Source organism: Nycticebus coucang, chromosome 4, assembly GCF_027406575.1.
Source record: "Nycticebus coucang isolate mNycCou1 chromosome 4, mNycCou1.pri, whole genome shotgun sequence".
NCBI lineage: Eukaryota > Metazoa > Chordata > Mammalia > Primates > Lorisidae > Nycticebus > Nycticebus coucang.
This window is the reverse complement of record NC_069783.1, coordinates 25,888,201-25,909,838: the sequence shown is the minus strand read 5'-3', so window position 1 is coordinate 25,909,838 and position 21,638 is coordinate 25,888,201. Positions and strand designations below refer to the sequence as shown.

The following is a 21,638-nucleotide window of genomic DNA, read 5'->3' as shown; positions in this document are numbered from 1 at the left end:
AAATTAATGGGTACCACCTGAGGGTACAAAAATGAATCAGATATAGTCTTTGCTCTTAACTCACTAAGCTTACAAACATAAACAACTGAAAACTGGAAGGAATAAGCAAAAGTTCTGAAATCAAACTCAGAGATGGTCTTAGTTCCTTCCACCACAGTATGGCTTTGAACAAGTCACTTCATGTTTCCAGCCTCAGTTACCTTGTAAGTTGATTGCCTGTAATCCTAACACCCTGGGAGGCCAAGGCAAGTGGATCACTTGAGCTCAGGAGTTTGAGACCAGCCTAAGCAAGAGCGAGAACCCCGTCTCTACTAAAAATAGAAAGAAAAAAAAGAACTAGACAGGCATTATGGCAAAAACCTGTAGTCCCAGCTACTCGGGAGACCGAGGCCATAGGATCACTCAAGCCCAAGAGTTTGAGGTTGCTCTGAGATATGACACCCGGGCACTCTACCCAGGGTGAGAAGAGCGAGAGTCTTGTCTCAAAAAAAAAAAAAGATTGACAGGAGATTCAGATAAAAAAATGGGTGTGAAAAATCCTCTGTAAACTGTAAGGCTGTAATATAATAAATTCCTCCATAGAATATCTGCATGGTAATAGAGAATGACTTTCTCAGGGTCAGAAACTTGAGAGGAAAGAGGTAGCACCCTGGGGGCTTATCCAGTGTCCCCACTAACTTGCTGCTTCCAGATCCAGGGCCCAGGAATGTTGGTGAGCTAAACCAATTTGCTGCTCTCAACTTTTTCACAGTATTGCTTTTTATCTGATTCTTTCTCTTTTTTTTCTGCAGTAAAAACTATTTTCTTTCTGCCTACGGGCAAGTCGACTGCACTGTAACGGATTCTTACTGCCCCCTTGTGGTCACTCCCTGCCAGGGTTGCACTGATCTCTCATGGGTGTGCGTGACAAAGGAAGACAGATCTGAGGAAACTGGAGCCAGTCCTCAAGATCAGGATTTTCCAGGGCCAGCAGAAAATTTAACAGCAAATTAAAGCCAGCTGCTGGAATGCAGAGCTCCCTGATGGGAAGGGGTCGTTCTTGCCTGATTTTGCCCCAATTAGGACAGGAGTTCAGGCCTCCTTCTGTCTAGATTAGCCATGCTAAAATGGCCAGTGCCTAGATTGTCCAGCTGGTATGGAATAAGGTCCTAGAATTGAAGGCAGATATGCAGTGTTCCTTTTCTGACAGAAAAACATGAAGATAGGGCGGCGCCTGTGGCTCAAAGGGGTAGAGTGCCGGTCCCATATGCCAAAGGTGGCGGGTTCAAACCCAGCCCCGGCCAAAAAAAAAAAAAAAGAAAAGAAAAACATGAAGATAGGAAGAGCTGGGACTAGACCTGTCCTCCAAACTCTCATACATTGAAACCAACAATTAACCGAGCACCTGTTTTGTGAACTAGTAGGTGCCATGGACAGGCCACAAAATAAGATATATAGTTCCGGGTGGCACCTGTGGCTCAGTCAGTAAGGCGCTGGCCCCATATACCGAGGGTCGCTGGTTCAAACCCGGCCCCGGCCAAACTGCAACCAAAAAATAGCCAGGCGTTGTGGCAGGCGCCTGTAGTCCCAGCTACTCGGGAGGCTGAGGCAAGAGAATAGCTTAAGCCCAGGAGTTGGAGGTTGCTGTGAGCTATGTGAGGCTACAGCACTTTACCGAGGGCCATAAAGTGAGACTCTGTCTCCACAAAAAAAAAAAAAAAAAAAAGATATATAGTTCTTATCCTTAAGAACTCATAAAACTTACAAACATAAATAACCCAAGTGGTGGGTCGTCACACCACTGGAGTAAGGGCTCTAATGGAAGTTGAAATAAAGTGCTACAGGATGGTGGAGAAAAAGGAATTAGTGACAACACAAGGGTCACTAAAGGTAGTGAGATGCAAGCTGAATGTCTTAAAAACGAGAAGGACCTAAGAGAGGAAGGGACGAGTAGATGGAACACAGGATTTTTAGGGCAGTGAAACTACCTTTACCTGCATGATACTACAATAATAGATACATGACATTAAACATCTGTCCAAACCCATGGCATGTACGCCACCAGGAGGGAACCCTAAGGTAAGCTGTGGGTTTAGTGATGGTGTCTGCATATGTTCATCAATAATGACAAAGGTACCATTTGGTGAGGGAAGGTGATAATAGAGCAGATTATACACGTGAGAGGGGGCAGGGAATAATGAAAAATCTCTGTGCCCTCCACTCAACCTTGATGTGAACCTAAAACTGCTCTAAAATATAGTCTATTCAAAAAAGAGAGAAAGTAAGACCTTACCTAGCAAACATAAGGGAGACCATGATGATACTAATAACAACTATAATTTTGGGGAGGGGGTCAATTATGTGTTGAGTAGAGCTAAAGGTTTTGTAGATATTTGAGTTATTTAATCTCTACAACGATACCACTGGGGAGGTATTATTTTCTCTATTTAATAATAAGGAAATTGAGGCTCAAGGCCTATACAGCAAGGCTTGATCAAGAAGAGAGGGAGGAGAAAAAACAAAAGGTATGTTTGGGGCAAATAATGGAGTAACAAGTATTCTTCATCAGGTGGCAGAAAAGGAGGGACAAGGACATTCATGGAGTCATCTTGATGGAAAAGTAAGGGAACCCTATGGTAAGGAGTTTAAAGCCTCAAAGGAATTTAGACCTCACCTTGTGGATATTACAGAACATCCTGAGATTTCCGGGCAAGGGATTCTGCTCAGGGACACGTTAGACATGTGAGGAGGAGCACTGATACAGCAGACCAGGGGAGGCCTGTGAGCAGTCAGGGGCAGTGGGCAATGCAGGGGCACAGATCCTAAAACCTCTACACGGGGAAATTAAAATATTGGGGACTGAAGGAGCCCGAGCTACCCTTGATGGGAACCTCTGCCCCCTCACATGCTGAGTCCTCCAACTGGCTTCAGCAATGCCAGGTCCTAGTAGAGATGGGGGAAGACGTCCAATCTCCTGTTGGATAGAAGTCTCAGTTCCACCCTGGACTGTGGTGTGCCAAACCTCTAATACCAAATCAGGGCAAGGCCTTTCAGAGACCAGAGAAGAAATCTGGAAAACTGTCCTCAATACCTACATCAAGTGAGGAGTCTCGGGATCAAAGAGCGGCCTGTCACAAGATGAGACGGTATTAGTTTGATGCTGGGACCTATTCCTTAAAGGTCAAGAAACATTTTATGTCATTTCCCAGCAGTCCAGCATCTGGTTGGACCAAACCCTGTATGGGAACTCAACTCCCCTTTCCCGCTGGAGCCTTTGATTCCTGCTTTTGCTTGTCGCAGGGCTGGCAGGCTTCCGTCTGGCTCCCACACTCTCAGGAAGCCATCCACAGCTGCTGGCCACTTGTCACACTCTATCTGGGAGGTGGCAACATTTCAATGGCAAAGCAACAGATCTCAGGCTGTGGCTACCAGTTTCAAAGTCTGTGGGAAACTGTGTCATATATCCCAAAAGAGCGAGCTCCCTTCAGTTCCAGTGAAGCAGTAATGGGCAAGGGCTTGAACTTTAAGGATATAGCTGGGCTTTATAATTCCTACCCTGGATTGGGATGATTCCAGTAAAAATATTTATAGCAGGCACTCAATAAACAGTAGAAAGTGCCAGGCACTGTAGCTAGAACAGTCCCTGTTCTCAAGGAGTTTTGATTCTAGGAAGGGAAGGAGATGAGAGTCTTAAATTAATATCTCTTTGCTCTCATTTTGACTTTGCAAAGTTTTGGTGATGCCGGTCACTTTCATTTGTTTGTTGCTGTTACTGTTGTTGCCATTAGATACTATTGCCCAGAAGTCACCCATGCCAGTCTGTCTGGTGAATTCTGTTCCAAGAAAACAAAACAAAACAAAATTTAAGTATCCCTCCTCAAAAAAAAAAAAAAAACTACACAAAATAATGACCTTTTTAAGGGAATATGTATATTTGAATATACTCCCCAAAAAATGCAATGTAAGAAATACATCTTCTATCTCTAAAAAGAAGTTGACAGTGTAGTCTAATTAGGAGCCAAGCTATATACAACAACTCTAGGAGAGGAGTGTGGGATACTTATAGTAACCCCAACTCCACACTTGTAGGAGAGAGGCTGGAGAAGGCACTGGGAAAACCACCTCTACCCCTGAGGAAAAGGCATAAGGAAAGACAAGGAAAAAATTAACAGGGAATAGACAATACATTAACAATTGCATAGCAAATTATGGTATTCAAAATGTTTTTGTATGCATTATTTTATCCTTTCCACCATCCTTGATGATGGCCAAAGCAAGTATTTAACCTCCATTTTCCAGTTAAGGGAAAGCCTGTGTACCAGCAGTCACTATACTGGGGCTCCAGAGAGTAAGTGGTGACTGGAACTGGCAGGGCCTTGGTTTCTTCGCCTTTAGACCAAGGGTTAGACTGATTCTGAAGGTGCCCTCTAGTCATCCAATTACTCTCATGACTTGCTCAGGGTTATGAAGCGACTAAGGGTAAGAGACACATGGCACGGATCTTTGAATTTGGGGCTAATGTTCTTTTCTTTACAATACAATGACAAAGTCTGGACTTAATGGAGATTGGACTTTAGCTGATGAAGTTTCAAAATGAAGTTCTAATGTCCAACTAAAAATGATCAGAATCTTGACAGTAGTCATGTTATGGTGATGCTAAGTTTTATGCATGTAATTTTTTTTTTGCCCGTGCTTCATTCCTTCTTGTTCTGTAAATATCCTTAAAGTGACTGTAATGCTCTTTATATATTTTTCTCAATAGCTTTAATTTTAGGAATAAAAGGTGTTTTTAATAATAAAAAGTTAAAGAATGTTCTCTGAAGTCTGTTTAATTCTGCAGGGAATTCTTAAAAATCAAGGCAGTATCCAACTACATGACATTTTGGAAAAAGCAAAACTACAGATATATTAAAAAGATCAGTGCCTGCTGGGGGCTAGAGAGGAGGGAAGGGTGAAGAGGCAGAGCACACAGAATTTTTAGGGCAGTAAAACTATATTTTGTATGCTATAAATGGTGAATACGTGTCCTTAGACATTCGGCAAAACCCATTGAATGTACAACAGGAAGAGTGAATCCTAATGTGAACTGTGGAGGTTGGGTGACAATGTGTCACTGTAGGTTTGACTGTAACTCTGGTGGGACTTTGATAGTGGAAAACATTTGGTATAAGAAGTTTCCGTGGCGCCTGTGCCTCAGTCGGTAAGGCGCCGGCCCCATATACCGAGGGTGGCGGGTTCAAACCCGGCCCCGGCCAAACTGCAACCAAAAAATAGCCGGGCGTTGTGGCGGGCACCTGTAATCCCAGCTACTCGGGAGGCTGAGGCAAGAGAATCGCTTAAGCCCAGGAGTTGGAGGTTGCTGTGAGCCGTGTGAGGCTATGGCACTCCACTGAGGGCCATAAAGTGAGACTCTGTCTCTACAAAAAAATAAAAAGTTTCCCACTAATACCAGTTGTACTTTCTGCTCAATTTTGCTGTGAACTTAAAACTGCTAAAACTATTTTTTAAAATAAAGTCTATTAACAAAAATTAAAGCAGGCTGGGCACAGTGGCTCACACCTGTAATCCTAGCACCTGGGAGGCTGAGGCAGAGGGATCCCCTGAGCTCAGGAGTTCCAGACCAGCCTGAGCAAGAGCGAGATGCTGTCTCCATGTCCCCTCTAGTCCCAGGCACTTAAGAAACTGAGGCAAGAGGATTGCTTGAGCCCAGGAGTGTGAGGTTGCTGTGAGCTAGGCTGATGCCACAACAGTCTGGCCTAGGCAACAGAGACCCTGTCTCTAAAAAAAAAAGCCCAAGAGGTGGCTCATGCCTATGATCCTAACACTCTGGGAGGTCAAGGTGGGTGGACTGCCTGAGCACAGGAGTTCAAGAGCAGCCTGAGCAAAAATAGTCTACTAAAAATAGAAAAACTAGTTGGGTGATGTGGCAGACACCTACATTCCCAGCTACTCAGGAGGCTGGGGCAAAAGGATCTCTTGAGCGCAAGAGTTTGAGGTTGCTGTGAGCTATGATGCCATGGCATTCTACCTAGGGTGATAAGTGAGACTGTGGCAAAAAAAAAAAAGGGAATATACTAGGGGATTAAGAGAAGACACAGAAATTAGACTGCTGTGGTCCACTCTAATTCACAGACTACTGAATGGCTTCAAACAGAATTTTAACCTCCACTGCTTCAGTTTCCTCAAATGTGTAACAGAAGGAAATTATAGTAGCTACCTCACTGAACTGTTTTGAATATTAAGTGCGAATCTATACAAAGTAGTTAGCACAGTGCCAGGCACTAAATAAGTCTTAGCTGATATTATTATGGAAATTTTAAATAAAAAATAGTTGAGATATACCACAATTTATTAATCCATTCATGGGTCGATGGGAACTTGGGCTTCTTCCATGACTTAGCAATTATGACTTGGGTTGCAATGAACATTCTGGTACAAATATCTTTGTTATAATGTGATTTTTGGTCTTCTGGATATATACCTAGTAGAGGAATTGTAGGCTCGAATGGCAGGTCTATTTTTAGATCCCTAAGTGTTCTCCAAACATCTTTCCAAAAGGAAAGTATTAGTTTGCATTCCCACCAGCAGTGTAGAAGTGTGTAGAAGTGTTCCCTTTTCTCTACATCCACGCCAACATAGTGGTATATGTACACCATGGAATATTGTGCAGCTTTAAAGAAAGATGGAGACTTTACCTCTTTCATGTTTACATGGATGGAGCTGGAACATATTCTTCTTAGCAAAGTATCTCAAGAATGGAAGAAAAAGTATCCAATGTACTCAGCCCTACTATGAAACCAATTTATAGCTTTCGTATGAAAGCTATAACCCAATTATAGCCCAAGAATATGGGGAAAGGGGAGAGGGAGGGGAGGGGAGGAGGGAGGATGAGGGGAGAGAGGGAATCGGTGGGACCACACCTACAGGTACATGCGAAATTTACTGAATGTAGAATATAAATTTCTTTTTTTTTTTATTTATTTATTTATTTATTTTTTTTTGTAGAGACAGAGTCTCACTTTATGGCCCTCAGTAGAGTGCCGTGGCCTCACACAGCTCACAGCAACCTCCAACTCATGGGCTTAAGCGATTCTCTTGCCTCAGCCTCCCGAGCAGCTGGGAAGAATATAAATTTCTTAACACAATAACTAAGAAAATACTGTGAAGGCTATGTTAAGCAGTTTGATGAAAATACTTCAAATTGTATATAAAGCCAGCACATTGTACCCCATGATTGCATTTATGTACACAGCTATGATTTAATAAAAAAAAATAAAAATTTTAAAAAAAGAATAATTAAGAAAGTTTTGGCTTTCTAGGTAAGTTTTGAGCTCCTGGAAAATTCCCAAAATGTACAAAGAAACTGGTTTTAATCTTAAATACATACCCTTGATGGTTTTTCTCTAAAATGTTCCTCACTGTGGTACATCTATTTCACTTCTTTGCCTCTAATATATGAGTATCATAGCCAGGAAAATTTTTGCTCCCTGTACCAAAGACAGGGTGATCAGCTTTCCAAGACTGGGGTCTGTCTGCAAAATTCCTGTGTGTCACTTGGTTTCAACCTCATCTAATGGTACCCAGCAACACTCCTTCCCCTGGCCCCCAGGAACTGTTCTCCAGCCCTCTTTTTTTTTTTTTTTGTAGAGACAGAGTCTCACTTTATGGCCCCTGGTAGAGTGCCGTGGCCTCACACAGCTCACAGCAACCTCCAACTCCTTGGCTTAAGCGATTCTCTTACCTCAGCCTCCCGAGTAGCTGGGACTACAGGCGCCCGCCACAACGCGCGGCTATTTTTTTGTTGTTGCAGTATGGCCGGGGCCGGGTTTGAACACGCCACCCTCGGTATATGGGGCCGGCGCCTTACCGACTGAGCCACAGGCACTGCCCTCTCCAGCCCTCTTTTCCAAGATCCAGACCTATATATCCAAACTGCTTTCGTGACATCTTTAATTAGATGTCTCAAAGGGACATCAAGTTCAACTTGTCCAAAATTGAACTTAGAACTTCTCCATCTCCACCCCTGTCCTCCTCCAGTGCTTCCTTTACCTCAGTGACCTATCATCCATTCAGACCCACAAGCTAGCAATCTAGGAATCAAGTCAGATTCCTTCTCCTTCACCCTCAAACAACCCATCACCCAGTCTTAGACAATTCCACTTTTACAAATTGTGTTGGATTCCATTCACCTCTCTCCCTTTCAACCTCCACTTCATTCAAGCCACCACAATCTCTCACCAGTTAGCTGCAGACTGCTAACTGGTCTTCCTGCATCCTCTAGCCTTCTTCTATCCTTCTTCCACACTACAGTTTGAGCATTCTTTTAAAAATCCAAACCCAGGCTCAGTGCCGACAGCACAGTGGCTACAGCACCAGCCACATACACTGGGGGTGGCAGGTTCAAACCTGGCCTGGGCCAGCTAGACAACAATGACAACTGCAACCAAAAAAAATAGCCCAGCATTGTGGTGGGCACCTGTAGTCCCAGCTACTTGGAAGGCTGAGGCAAGAGAATTGCTTAAGCCCAAGAGTTTGAGGTTGCTGGGAGCTGTGACACCATAGCACTCTACCAAGGGCGACATAGTGAGACTCAGTCTCAAAAAAAAATCCAAACCCAAGCTGGACAGTGGCTCACAACTGTAATCCTAGCACTTTAAGAAGTCATGACAGGAGGACTCCTTGAGGTCAGGAGTTTGAGACCAGCCCGAACAACGTATTGAGACCACGTCTCCACAAAAAAATAGAAAAATTAGCTGGGCATGGTGGCACATTTTTGTATTCTCAGCTACTCAGCAGGCTGAGGCAGGAGGATCACTGCAGCGTGGGAGTTTGAGGTTACAGTGAGCTATGTTATGATGACACTGCCCTAGTACCTGGGCAACAAAGTGAGACCCTGTCTCCAAAAACAAACAAACAAAAACCCAAAGTCAATCATTTCACCATCATTGACACCCCTGTGGCTACCCATTTGTCTTTAAATATACAAGCAGGGGGTGGTGCCCGTAGCTCAGTGGATGGGCGCCAGCCACATGCACCAGGGCTAGCAGGTTCAAACTCAGCCAGGGCCTGCTAAACAACAATAATAACAAAAAAAATAGCCGGGCATTGTGGTGGGTGCCTGTAGTCCCAGCTAGTTGGGAGGCTGAGGCAAGAAAATCACTTAAGCCCAAGAGTTTGAGGTTGCTGTGAGCTGTGACACCACAGCACTCTACCAAGGGCGACAAAGTGAGACTCTGTCTCAAATAAATAAACAAACAGGCAGATGTAATACAGAACTCTTGCAGAGGCCACGAGGGCCGACCAGGGTCAGCTTGCTTACAGTTAACACATTATATTCCCATAGTAACAAAACATTTTTTCCCCACAACTAATAACCTTACTTTAGTTTCTGATAAAAAGAAAATGGATTTACCTTAATTTCTGATAACCATAAAATTGCAAACCATGTAGTTGCAGGAGATTAGTTTTGAATAGTCTTCAAATATCCATGAATAAGGATAAACATTATTTTTCAAAGATGTTATAAAGCACATTGTGAGCCAGATGAGACCTTGAAGATGAATTGTTCTAGAGCACGGGTTGGCCAACTATAGCCTGTGGGCCAAATTTGGCCTGCCACTTGTTTTTCTAAATAAATACTTATAGGAACACAGTCACACTCACTCATTTGTATACTGTCAACTCCATTGGTACTACAACAGCAAGCTGGGTGGTTTCAAAAGACTGCATGGCTTGCAAAGCCTAAAATATATGGCCCTTACCAGAAAAAGTTTACTAAATAAAAAATGCTCAAGAGGTTTTCCACCATGAGGTAGACAATTGTGATCACCTGGAATGCAAAAAAAACTCAGAAATTCTTATTACATTGGTCTGAGCTGAGATCCAAGTATTAGAATTCAATATTTTAAAAAATTCTCTTCTAGCTGTGCATAGTGGCTCATGCCTGCAATCCTAACAATCTGGGAGGCCGAGGTGGATGGATTGCCTGAGCTCACAGGTTCAAGTCCAGCCTGAGTAAGAAAGAGACCCCCATTTACATAAAAAAAAAAAAATAGCCAGGCGTTTGTGGCAGGCGCTATAGTCCCAGCTACCTGGGAGGCTGAGACAAAAGAATCACTTGAGCCCGAGAGTTTGAGGTTGCTGTGAGCTATGATGCCACAGTACTCTACTGAGGATGACAAACTGAGACTCTCGTCTCCAAAAAAAAAAAAACTTCTCTAGGCAATTCTAATATGCAGCCAGCTGAGAATCATTGATCTAATCCTACCTCTTTTTCATAGATGAGGAAAATCAGGCTCAGATGTTATGATCTATCCCTTTTGTGTGTGTGTGTGTGTGTGTGTGTGTGTGTGTGGTTTTTTGCCAGGGCTGGGTTTGAACCCTCCACCTCCGGCATATGGGACCGGCACCCTACTCCTTGAGCCACAGGCACCGCCCTCTATCCCTTTTTTTGTACTAACAACTACTAACAACTGTAAAGCCCTGTAAACCACATTCACCTACACCAGTGGTTCTCAACCTTCCTAATGCCGCGAACCTTTAATAGTCCAAGGCATCACGATTCACAAGTTGAGAACTGCTGACCTACACTGTCTCATCTGATCCTTACAACAAATCTGAGGGTTGCAAGAGCAGGAATCTTTACTGTCCCTGCTTCACAGATGACAGAACAGAAACTCAAGGAATTTAAGTGATGTGCCCAATCTCGTATTTAGTAAAAGCGGGCTAATATTCATATGCAGATATCTTAAACCAAGTCCACTGACCACTGATGTCAACTTTACAAGCTACATATTTAGGTTTTATTTTGGCATATGGAGTACTATTTGCTTTCAGCACCTCTAGACCTGGGACCACACCTACCTCCCCCCAAATATTTACGAATCTGCCCTCCTCTAGCTGACTATATTCTGTGGAGCCCCCAGGGTTCCTCAGGTACACTGTGAGGACTGTGAGGGTAGAATGAGGGGTGGGGGGGATTGTGTAGAGCTCCAATCTCTTTGCTTCACTTCAACCACCAGCAAGTATATTTTTACCTGATCAAGTATTAGGGTCCCATGTATTAGCTTGGTGCAGAATAAGTGCAGTTTTTGCATTATTGAAATCTGCCATTTGACACTACATTCTTACATTAATGTGGTTATGTTAGTACATAATTTTAATGAGCATTTCTCATTTTATTTATTTTTTGTTGTTGTTGCAGTTTTTGGCTGGGGCTGGGTTCGAACCCGCCACCTCTGGCATATGGGGCTGGCACCCTACTCCTTGAGGCACAGGTGCTGCCTCCTAATTTTGTTTTTTTGATAATGACTTATTACCTGCTGTTTATATTTATTTCGGACTATGAGAATGATGTTAGACAAGAAGCAAACTCAAGCAATCTTTTTTTTTTTTGGTTTTTGGCCAGGGCTAGGTTTGAACCCGCCACCTCTGGCATATGGGACTGGCGCCCTACTCCTTGAGCCACAGGCGCCGCCCGCAAACTCAAGCAATCTTATTCAAGTTCAAGAGGGCGACAACTCAGGACATCAACAACACATTTGGTTCAAGAACTGCTAATGAACCTACAGTACGGTGGTGGCTCAGGAAGTTTTGCAAAGGAGACGAGAGAGCCGTGAAAATGAGGAGCAGAGCGGCTGGCCATTGAGCAACCATCAAAGCTGATCCTCTAACAGCTCCAGAAGTTGCTAAAGAACTCAACATTGACCCTTCTATGGTCATTCAGCATTTGAAGCAAATTGGAAAGGTGAAAAAGCTTGATAAGTGGGTACCTCATGAACTGACAGAAAATTAGAGCAATCGTTATTTATTTGAGAGTATCTGTGTCAAAAAAAAAAAAATTGCCCTGGGTAGAGTGCCATGGTATCATAGCTCACAGCAACCTCAAACTCTTGGGCTCAAGCGATCCTCTTGCCTCAGCATCCCAGGTAGCTAGAATTACAGATGCCCACCACAAAGCCTGGCTATTTTTGAGCTCAAGCAATCCACCCACCTCGGCCTCCCAGAGTGCTAGCAGTACAGACATGAGCCACTGTGCTGGGAAATTGTCATTTTCAAGCCTAGTCTTCTCTGATTCTATGCAACAAAGTGAACCATTTCTTGATCAGATTGTGGTATGTAATGAAAAGTGGGTTTTATAGGACAACCAATGATGACTCCTTCAGTGAATGGACTGAGAGAAACCTTGAAAGCACATCACAAAGCCAAACTTGCTCCAAAAAAAGGTCATGGTCACTGGTGGTCTGCTGCTGGTTTGAACCACTACAGCTTTCTGAATCCCACTAAAAACATTACGTCTGAAAAGTCTGCTCAGGAAATTGATGTGATGCACTGAAAACTGCAATGCCTGCAGCTAACATTGGTCAGCAGAAAGGCCCCAATTTTTCTCCATGTCACACAACCAATGCTTCAAAAGTTGAACGAATTGGGCTACGAAGTTCAGCCTCATGCAGCATATTCACTGACCTTGTCAACTGACGCCTACCTTCTTTAAGCATCATGGCAACTTTTTGCAGGGAAAACGCTTCCATAACCATGAACATGCAGAAAATACTTTCCAAGGGTTTGTTGAATCCCAAAGCACATATTCTTCCACTAAAGAAAGAAACAAACTCATTTCTCTTTTTTTTTTTTTTTTTTTGAGACAGTCTCACTATGTCGGCCTTGGTAGAGTACCATGGCATCACAGCTCACAGCAATCTCAAACTCTTGGGCTTAAGCAATTCTCTTGCCTCAGCCTCCCAAGTAACAAACTCATTTCTCAATGGCAACAGTGTGTTGCTTGTAATGGCTCCTATTTTGATTAACAAAGATGTGTTTTAGTTATGATTTAAAATTCATGGTTCTCAACCACAATTTTGTACACCAAAATACAATCAGGAAACCGACAGCCTTAAGGCCGCAAGTGGCTTTCTAGGTCCTCTAGTGCAGCCTTTTGAATGCATCTAAATTTTATAGAACAAACCCTAGATTTGTTTCAAAAATAAAAACACCACCAGGCATGGTGGTTTATGCCTATAGGTTCACACCTATAATCCTAGCACTCAGGGAGGCTGAGAAGGAAGGATCACTTGAGCTCAGAGTTTGAGATCAGCCTGAGCAAGAACAAGATCCTATCTCTACTAAAAATGGAAAAATTAGCTAGGCGTGGTGGCAGACACTGTAATCCCAGCTACTCAAGAGGCTGAGGTAGGAGGATTGATTAAACCCAGGAGTTTGAGGTTGTGAGTTCCAATGACACCACTGCACTCTACCCAATGCAACAGAGTGAGGCTCTGTCTCAAAAAAAAAAAAAAAAAAAGTGGGCGGCGCCTGTGGCTCAAAGGAGTAGGGTGCTGGCCCCATAGAGGTGGTGGGTTCAAACCCAGCCCCGGTCATAAATTGCAAAAAAAAAAAAAAAAAAAAAAACACAAGAAAAGACAAAAACGTATTAATAAAAACAAAATGATTTTGTCAAAATAGAAGGCCACAGGTTCCTGACCCCCATACGAGTTTCATCTCTGAAGCCCAATGATCTGGCTCAGACCTTTCTCTACTGTTTTAATCAAAGATGGCATGGTCACTCTGCATCCAAATTCCTGTCACTTCTTTTATCATCAGCCAGTTCTTCCCTGTTGGTCTAAAATCAGGGGTCCTCAAACTGCAGCCCACGGGCCACATGAGGCGGTATGATTGTATTTGTTCCCGTTTTGTTTTTTTACTTCAAAATAAGATATGTGCAGTGTGCATAGGAATTTGTTCATAGTTTTTCTTTTTTAAACTATAGTCCGGCCCTCCAATGGTCTGAGGGACAGTGAACTGGCCCTTGTTTAAAAAGTTTGAGGACGCCTGGTCTAAATGAAATCCATCATTATAAAGCCTCATAACATAAACATTCCTTTTTGAGAGATGAAGGGTTTATCACTTTTAGCAGACCAGACTTCCTACATCCGTCAGGATAACTGAAGTTGCTCATTGCTGCTTCCTGCCTACCTCTGTGTATATGTGTAATCCACTTTAGGAACACGTCCACCCCATCCACTCTCAAGCTGAGACACGGCATTTCTCCTGCCTGCTGATTAGTCTAACCCAACTGCTCTCCACATCATTTCACTCAGGCTTTCCATTCTATGGAAATGTAATGGGGAGGGAATAAAACATCTCTTAGCATTTCTTCCTGTTTCCAGAGAGAAAGGAATTTTTATTCCCCTCTCCAGAGATGAGGCCCCGATGTGGGCAGAACAAATCCAGGTTTTCATTCTACAACTTTATTTGTATCCTTCCACAAGAGAAATTTGACTAACTGACTAGTCAAGTTGTGGACATTCATCTGGCTCAGTTTTTATCAGGACTGATGGCTGAGGGCATGAGGTGGTACAATGGTTAATTATACCCCGATTAGTCAGGGTCTGTTCTCACACCTGCCAGGAAGATTACAGTTGGAGGCAGTAGGAATCTACTTTTAGTCCCAAGAATGACAGGGACACCCAAAGGCACACTGATAGTATAACCCCATATTTCGACAGTTGATTGACAAAGTTAACTCAGTGACTCTTACGACCTAACCACCAGAAGCACCTGATTACTCAGGAAAAGCAGTATGTCTCATTGAAAGAGGCTGTGACTTTTCATCAACATTGGAAACATCTTTGTCTTTTCACTTTTATGGACTCATGTTCCTCACTTTACTCATTCTCAAAATATATGGTTCTCTTTTTACATACATACACAAATACTTTTAAATATAAATATCAAATTCAGAAGAATCAGATGGATAGATAGATTAGATAGATTTAGAAAGCCAAGAGTACAAGTGAAAAGCCAGTCAGGAGATTTACAAATGATCATCTGAATTTCTCTGGCTGTTCACTTTGATATATTATCCCAAACATCATGTCAGATAGTCCACAAGGTCTTCCTTTGGGATTTTGAAGCAATCAATAGCCATACTTGTCATTAAGGTGGGTTCTGCCATCTCCACTTTGGCCTGGATCAGAGCATAAAAAAAAGAATGAAATACATTTACTCTTCCAATGTCAGGAGGGACAAGAGATGTAGACATCAGCAGGCCAAAAAGAAAACAGATAAAGAGGTTTCTTCCATGACAGCAATTTTATTTTTTATTTACAATTCCAAAATACAGTTCTCTTTTCACTTTTACCCAACATTTATTAGCATAGAAAAAGAAAACATTTCTAGTAATTAAGTTTCTAAGTATATTAGAAACTCCATCCATAGAAAAGGCAAGCTGTGATGAGCATACTGGGACATAAGCCTTACTGGGATATGTAATCAGCATAAAACTGTTATAATTGCTATAAAATGCAACTTATAATACGTTAAAAATGTTCATACCTTTGATACAGCAGGTTAACTTTTACAAAAATTTTCTATAGATGTACCCCTATACTTTATATATTATATATATTATAAAATTACACACGAGAAATACTTATTGCAGAGTTGTTTACAATGAGAAAAGACTGGAAATATAGCAAATACCCTTGAGGGAACTGTTTAAATAAGTACAACCATACTATAAAAAAAGAATGATGCCTGGCGTGGTGCCTGTGGCTCAAGCAGCTAAGGCACCATGGGTTCGAATCCAGCCTGGGCCCGCTAAACAACAATGATACTGCAACCAAAAAATAGCCAGGTGTTGTGGCGGGTGCCTGTAAGTCCCAGCTACTTGGGAGGCGGAGGCAGAAGAATCACTTGAGCCTAGGAGTTGGAGGTTGCTGTGAGCTGTAATGCCACAGCACTCTACCCAGGGCAACAGCTTGAGGCTCTGTCTCAAAAAAAAGGAATCTATAAATAGCTATGAAAGAATCTCCATGTATTGCTAATATTTTTTTGTATAAAAAGTGGTGAAATATGTATTTTATAAAATATATATACAGGGTGGACATAAAGTTCATGTGTAATTTACTATATTAAACTATTATTTATATATATACATATATAAGAATTGGTAAGAAACTGATAATATCTATTCGTTTGTTTTTGAGACAGAGTCTCACTTTGTCGCCTGGGGGTTGAGTGTCAATGGCGTCATCATAGCTCACAGCAACCTTAAATTCTTGGGCTTAAGTGACCCTCATGCCTCAGCCTCCCAGGCAGCCGGGGCTGTAAGCGCCTACCAGAATGCCTAGCTAATTTTTCTATTTTAGTAGAGACAGGTCTCACTCTTGCTCTGGCTGATCTCAAACTCCTAAGCTAAAGTGATCCATCCGCCCGACCTCCAGAGTGATAGGGTTACAGGTGTGAGCCACCAAGCCCCGCCTATCTGGTTGTTTTCTGAGGGAAAAAAAGAGTAGTTGAGGCACAGCAAGAATTTTTTTTTTCTTTCTTTTAATAAAGAAAATGTAAGCCAGGAGCAGTGGCTCATGATTATAATCATAGCACTCTGGGAGGCCAAGGCAGGAGGATCCCTTGAGCTCAGTAGTTTTGAGACTAGCTTAGAAAGAGCAAGCTCCCATCTCTACTAAAAATAGAAAAAAATAGCTTGGCATTGTAGTAGGCACCTGTAGTCATAGCTACTCAGGAGGAGCCTGAGGCAGGAGGACCACTTGAACCCAGGAGTTTGAGGTTGCTGTGAGCTAGGCTGATGCCATATCTTTCTAGCCTGGGTGAGATTCTGTCTCAAAAAAAAAAAAAAAAAGGAAAGAACAAAGAAAACTTAAAACACATGTAAGAGTAAATAGAAAAATACAATGAATGCCATGTAGCCATCACTCAGCTTTAATAATTATCAGAATGTGGCCAATCCTGTTTTATCTATTATTACCCTTCCCCTATCTTTCCTTATCTTTACCACTGAATTATTTTAAGATAAGTCCCCGATATCATTCCATATGTGAACACTTTTGTATATATTCCAGTAGCCAAGGACTTTTCCAAAAAATACAACTCAGCATCATTCATATTTTTTTAAATTAACAATAATTTCTTAGAACCATCAACTATCTAGGTAGTATTCAAAATTAATCTGACTGGCTAATGATTTTTTTAAAATAATTGCTTATTTGAATTAGAGGCTAAACAGTGTATACAAATTATATTTGATTGATATATCTCTTTAGAGCTACCTGTTCCACTAAAAGGAAGACTTTTCAATATATACTCTTATAATTTTCTTGTTTTGAATCTTAAATATATATTACCTATTCAAAAATATAAATAAATAAATCCTACAGAGAAAAGTAAAAATAATTTACCTTCAGGTGGGACCCATACACAGTAGTCTGGGTCATCATCAGGATATTTGGAAGAAAGTGTTACTGGAAGCTGCGAAGGAAAAAATGGGTTATTTCATATTTTTTAATGGATTTTTGTGTTTTTTATTGATAGGATCTTGCTCTGTCACCCAGGCTGGAGTGCCATAGCATAATCACAGCTCACTATAGTCTCAAACTCCTAAGCTCAAGTGATTCTCCTGTTTTAGCCTCTTGAGTAGTCAGTATTTACAAGTGTGCAAAAATTGTAGCAAAAATGGACTATTTCCTTCAAAAGAATTTTAACTATAAGAATTGCTATCCCTATGCCTGCCAGCAGTCAAAACCAAGAGAGAACTCCCCTAGTGATTTCAACATAAGTCATCTATGTAGGGGATCATTCTCTCTCTGAACTTGATTTTTTTTTTTTTTCCACAAAGCTACAACAAGCTGGTTTTCAGCCAATGAAAGGGAAGCCCTTTAAAAAGGGTAGCTATTGGGCAGCACCTGTGGCTGGAAGGAGTAGGGCGCTGGCCCCTGGTGGTGGGTTCAAACCCAGCCCCGGCCAAAAACTAAAAAAAAAAAAAAAAAAAGCATAGCTATTATACTGAAAGTATGAGTGCTAAATGATATAACCTACAGAGAGGGAAATGTGACATTTGCTTTTTTTTTTTCTTTCGGAGACAGAGCCTCAAGCTGTCACCCTGGGTAGAGTGCCGTAACATCACAGCTCACAGCAACTTCTAATTCCTGGGCTTGAGCAATTCTCCTGCCTCCACCTCCCAAGTAGCTGGGACTACAGGCACCCACCACAAGGCCCGGCTATTATTTTGGTTGCAAACATCATTGTTGTTTGGCGGGACCGGGCTGGATTCGAGCCAGCCAGCTCAGGTGTATGTGGCTGGCGCCTTAGCTGCTTGAGGCACAGGGGCTGAGCCGACATTTGCCTTTTGAACAACTTGCAGAAAAGAGTTAACAAGGCAAGCCTGATTACTATCCTTTGATAGTCTGTTTAGAAGGTGAGCCCTTGTCTGGCAGCTGGGACTTAGATGTGGGGAGGATTACTACTACCCTAACTGGTAAGTGTGGCTCACTGTGCCTCAGCTGTACAAACAATGTGGTTTATGCTGAATACCAGCTTTCTTTCTGAAAATCTGGAATTAGATATATGATAGGCAGGAAATGTCTATGTGATCAGTCCCTAGTAAAAATCCTGGTCATTGAGTCTCCAAAGAACTTCCCTAGTTAGCAACATTTCACACATATTGTCACAACTCATGGCTAGGAAAATTGAGCATATCCAATATAACTCTACTGAACAAGGACCCTTGGAAGCTTGTGCCTGGTTTCCTACATACTTCACTCAAGGTACCTTTTCCTTCGTTGATTTTGACCAGTATTCTTCTACTGCAATAAATCACAGTTCAAGTACAATCAAAACCATATGCTGAGACCTTTGAGTTCTCGGTGTGAAAACACCCAACCTAACCATGATCTTGGGAACCTCCTGACACAAGCTAGCAATCCACATAAAATTATGTATATAGAAAATTATTCATTATAGCCCTGTTGTAGTATAACAACTAGAAAGAATCAAAGTATCCATCTATGGGGAACTGGCTAAATATATAGATCCATCTAGTAGGACACTCTCAATACACTTAATAGAATGATTTCCACAATAGGTTAAAAAAATTAAGATAAACAATATATTACATTATACTTTTTGTGTAACAAAAGGAGGAAAATAAGAATATGTTACTCAAATGTCTTTGTACAGTGAAAGATTAATCAGCTAATTAAAGAGGTACCTTGTATGTAAGTGGTTATAGGGAACAGGGTGAATAAAGACATTAGAGAATTCAAAACTAAAAATAAAAGACCTAGCACTCTGACTTAGGCTCAGGCAGGTAGACAGCTTCAGCTCAGGAGTTTGAGATCAGCTGAGCAGGAATAAGACCCCATCTCTAAAACCAGCCAGGTGTGGTAGCAAGCATCTGTAGTCCCAGCTACTTGGGAGGCTGAGGCAAGAGGATTACTTAAGCCCAAGAGTTTGAGGTTATTGTGAGCCTTGACACCACAGCAACTATAGAGGATGACAAAGTGAGACTCTGCCTCAAAAAAAAAATAAATAAAAAAATGAAAGAAAACCTGGATTTCTCAGAGTAGGAGATAAGGCTGTTGAGAACTCTATTAAGTTAATCTCCAAAGAAAGATGCTTCTGGATATAGTCTGTGACAAAGGGGTTCATTTTTAACCCCAGAAAAGTAAAATACTTACTTTACTTGGACCACAAAATTTCTTTTTCTTCAATTCATCTCTGCTTCCCTCATATTCATTCTTTGATGCTATATAAGAAAGAAAAAAGTGGCAATAGTTGTTTTCAGTATAAGTAAAACAGAAAGGCAATTCCTCCTATGAGAACATTATATAAGTACTGAAGAAAAGATGTCCAGCATAATCCTCCAATTCTCAAAAATTCATTTACTACTGTAAAAACTATTATCAAGAAGACAGAATTCTTCCTTCACTTATAACTCTAGTTTTTGAATCCTAAGGCTATTCTATAAGCTTGAATATAATCACACCATGTGAAAAAGTAAAGGAAAATGAGGCTGATTTTACTAGTCCACAGTTTAACCATTACAAGTAAAACCAGAGAAAAGCAGTTCTTTTACTAGGCCAACCTTTCAACCAATTTCTTTTCATAGTTTTGGAATCACTCCCATGATATCACATACTCGATGCTGGGAGATGTAAAATTGCAAAGGACTTTGAACAGCTAGAGGGAAGAATCAAGGCTTCATGCCTTGTAGGGCAGGGGGAAGGAACTTTAGGAGGTAGAAGAGTACAAGAAAGGCAAATGTGACAGCCAAACACAAACTTCTTACACATTTTCCAATTTTGTTTAGGGGCTTGGAGGTAGCATCTACCCAACACCTATAAGGCCATCCTTTATGCTGCCTCCTGGTTAGCTGCCAACCCCTCCTCTTTGAAACCAGTCAGCCACCTATGTACAGAGCAGCAAGCTGTACTACTTGCCTGAGGGTTCCTCAAGTGATGAAGATGTTTTGTTAATCTCTTGATAATCTTTTTTCTGTTCCCCCTGGCTGAGTTGAGACATGTTTTCTATAAAAAGCAATACCAAATAATGTTATTATTATATAATTCATAGTAGAAAGCAAAGCAAGAAAAGCTAAATACATACATAATCATCTAGTTTACTACCATCAGCTTCAATTAATCTTAATAAAATTTTCAATAAATGTGCCTCTAGGTATATAATAGAGAAGCACCAGTTTTCCACTTAAATTAGCCAAATTCACAAAAAATGTTTTGGCAATACCTACCAAAAGTCTTAAAAAGGCTAGAAATTTGGCCTATAAATTCTACTTTCAGGAAACCTAAAAAAAAATCCAACAATGAACACAAAGATTTATTATATACAATCATGTTTGTAACAACAAAAATTAAGAAATAACCTACATGTTTAACAACTGGGAATTAAATAAATTATGACGAAGGGATGTGATGGATCACTGTGCCCCTTATTAGAAACCACATTTTAAAAAGAATAGTTTAAGATACAGGAAAAAACAAGTTATAAAATAGCATGTATAATAAAAATCCCAACATTGTAAAAAAATCAATAAAAAGGCATAAATTAAAAAAGGTCTTGGCTCACATCTGTAATCCTAGTACTCTGGGAGTCTGAGGCAGGAGATTGCTTGAGACCCAGAGTTCGAGACCAAGCTCCACAAAAAAATAGAAAAATTAGCCAGGCATGGTGGTGTGTGTCTGTAGTACCAGCTACTTGGAGGGCTGAGGCAAAAGAATCACTTGAGCCTAGGAGTTTGAGGGTGCAGTGAGCTGTGGCAATGCCACTGAACTCTAGGTGGGGCAACAGAATAAGACTCCAAAAAAAGAAAAGAAAAAGAATCAACCAAAAAAAGACTCTGAGTAATCCCTCATCAGCTGCAGATTTACTAGTTATTTAATCTCATAAACCAACTTTTAAAATTTGTGCTATTTTTACACACACATACTTACTTTGGTCCCTTAAACAAGAAAATATAGTATTTATTGCTCCCCTTATTGACATGTTATATCCACCCTCAAAATGCATGGACCATAGACCAAACTCAGAAAGACATATAAGGCTTGGCACCCATAGTTCAGTGGTTAGGGCCCCGGCCACATACACAGGGGCTGGTGGGTTCAAACCTGGCCCAGGCCTATTAAATGATGATGATGATGATGACGACAACAACAACAAAACAGCTGGGCATTGTGGTGGCGCCTATAAATCCAGCTATTTGGGAGGCTGACGCAAGAGAATCACTTAAGCCCAAGAGTTTGAGGTTGCTGTGAGCTGTGATGCAACAGCATTCGACCAAGGGTGACATAGTGAGACACTGTCTCAAAAAAAAAAAAGTAAAAAGAAGGAGGTATATGTTAATAAGTACC

At 41.4% G+C, this 21,638-nt stretch overlaps 1 protein-coding gene across 3 annotated transcripts in view; it reads right to left on the bottom strand.

The window, feature by feature from the left end:
* Positions 1–14,600: 14,600 nt before the first annotated feature.
* Positions 14,601–21,638, bottom strand: part of SLC4A1AP (solute carrier family 4 member 1 adaptor protein) — a 31,478-nt gene continuing 24,440 nt past the window's right edge. Inside the window, exons 11-14 of one of the 3 annotated variants that reach the window (XM_053588438.1) lie at positions 20,214–20,300; positions 19,452–19,519; positions 17,175–17,244; positions 14,601–14,944 (exon numbers count right to left, since the gene is read on the bottom strand). In XM_053588438.1, coding sequence (XP_053444413.1) covers positions 14,895–14,944; positions 17,175–17,244; positions 19,452–19,519; positions 20,214–20,300 — 275 coding nt within the window. In that variant the 3' untranslated portion in view covers positions 14,601–14,894. Of the gene's footprint in view, positions 14,945–17,174; positions 17,245–19,451; positions 19,520–20,213; positions 20,301–20,534; positions 20,576–21,638 lie in introns of those variants that run through there. The other 2 variants (XR_008379563.1, XR_008379562.1) reach the window with 2 other exon arrangements.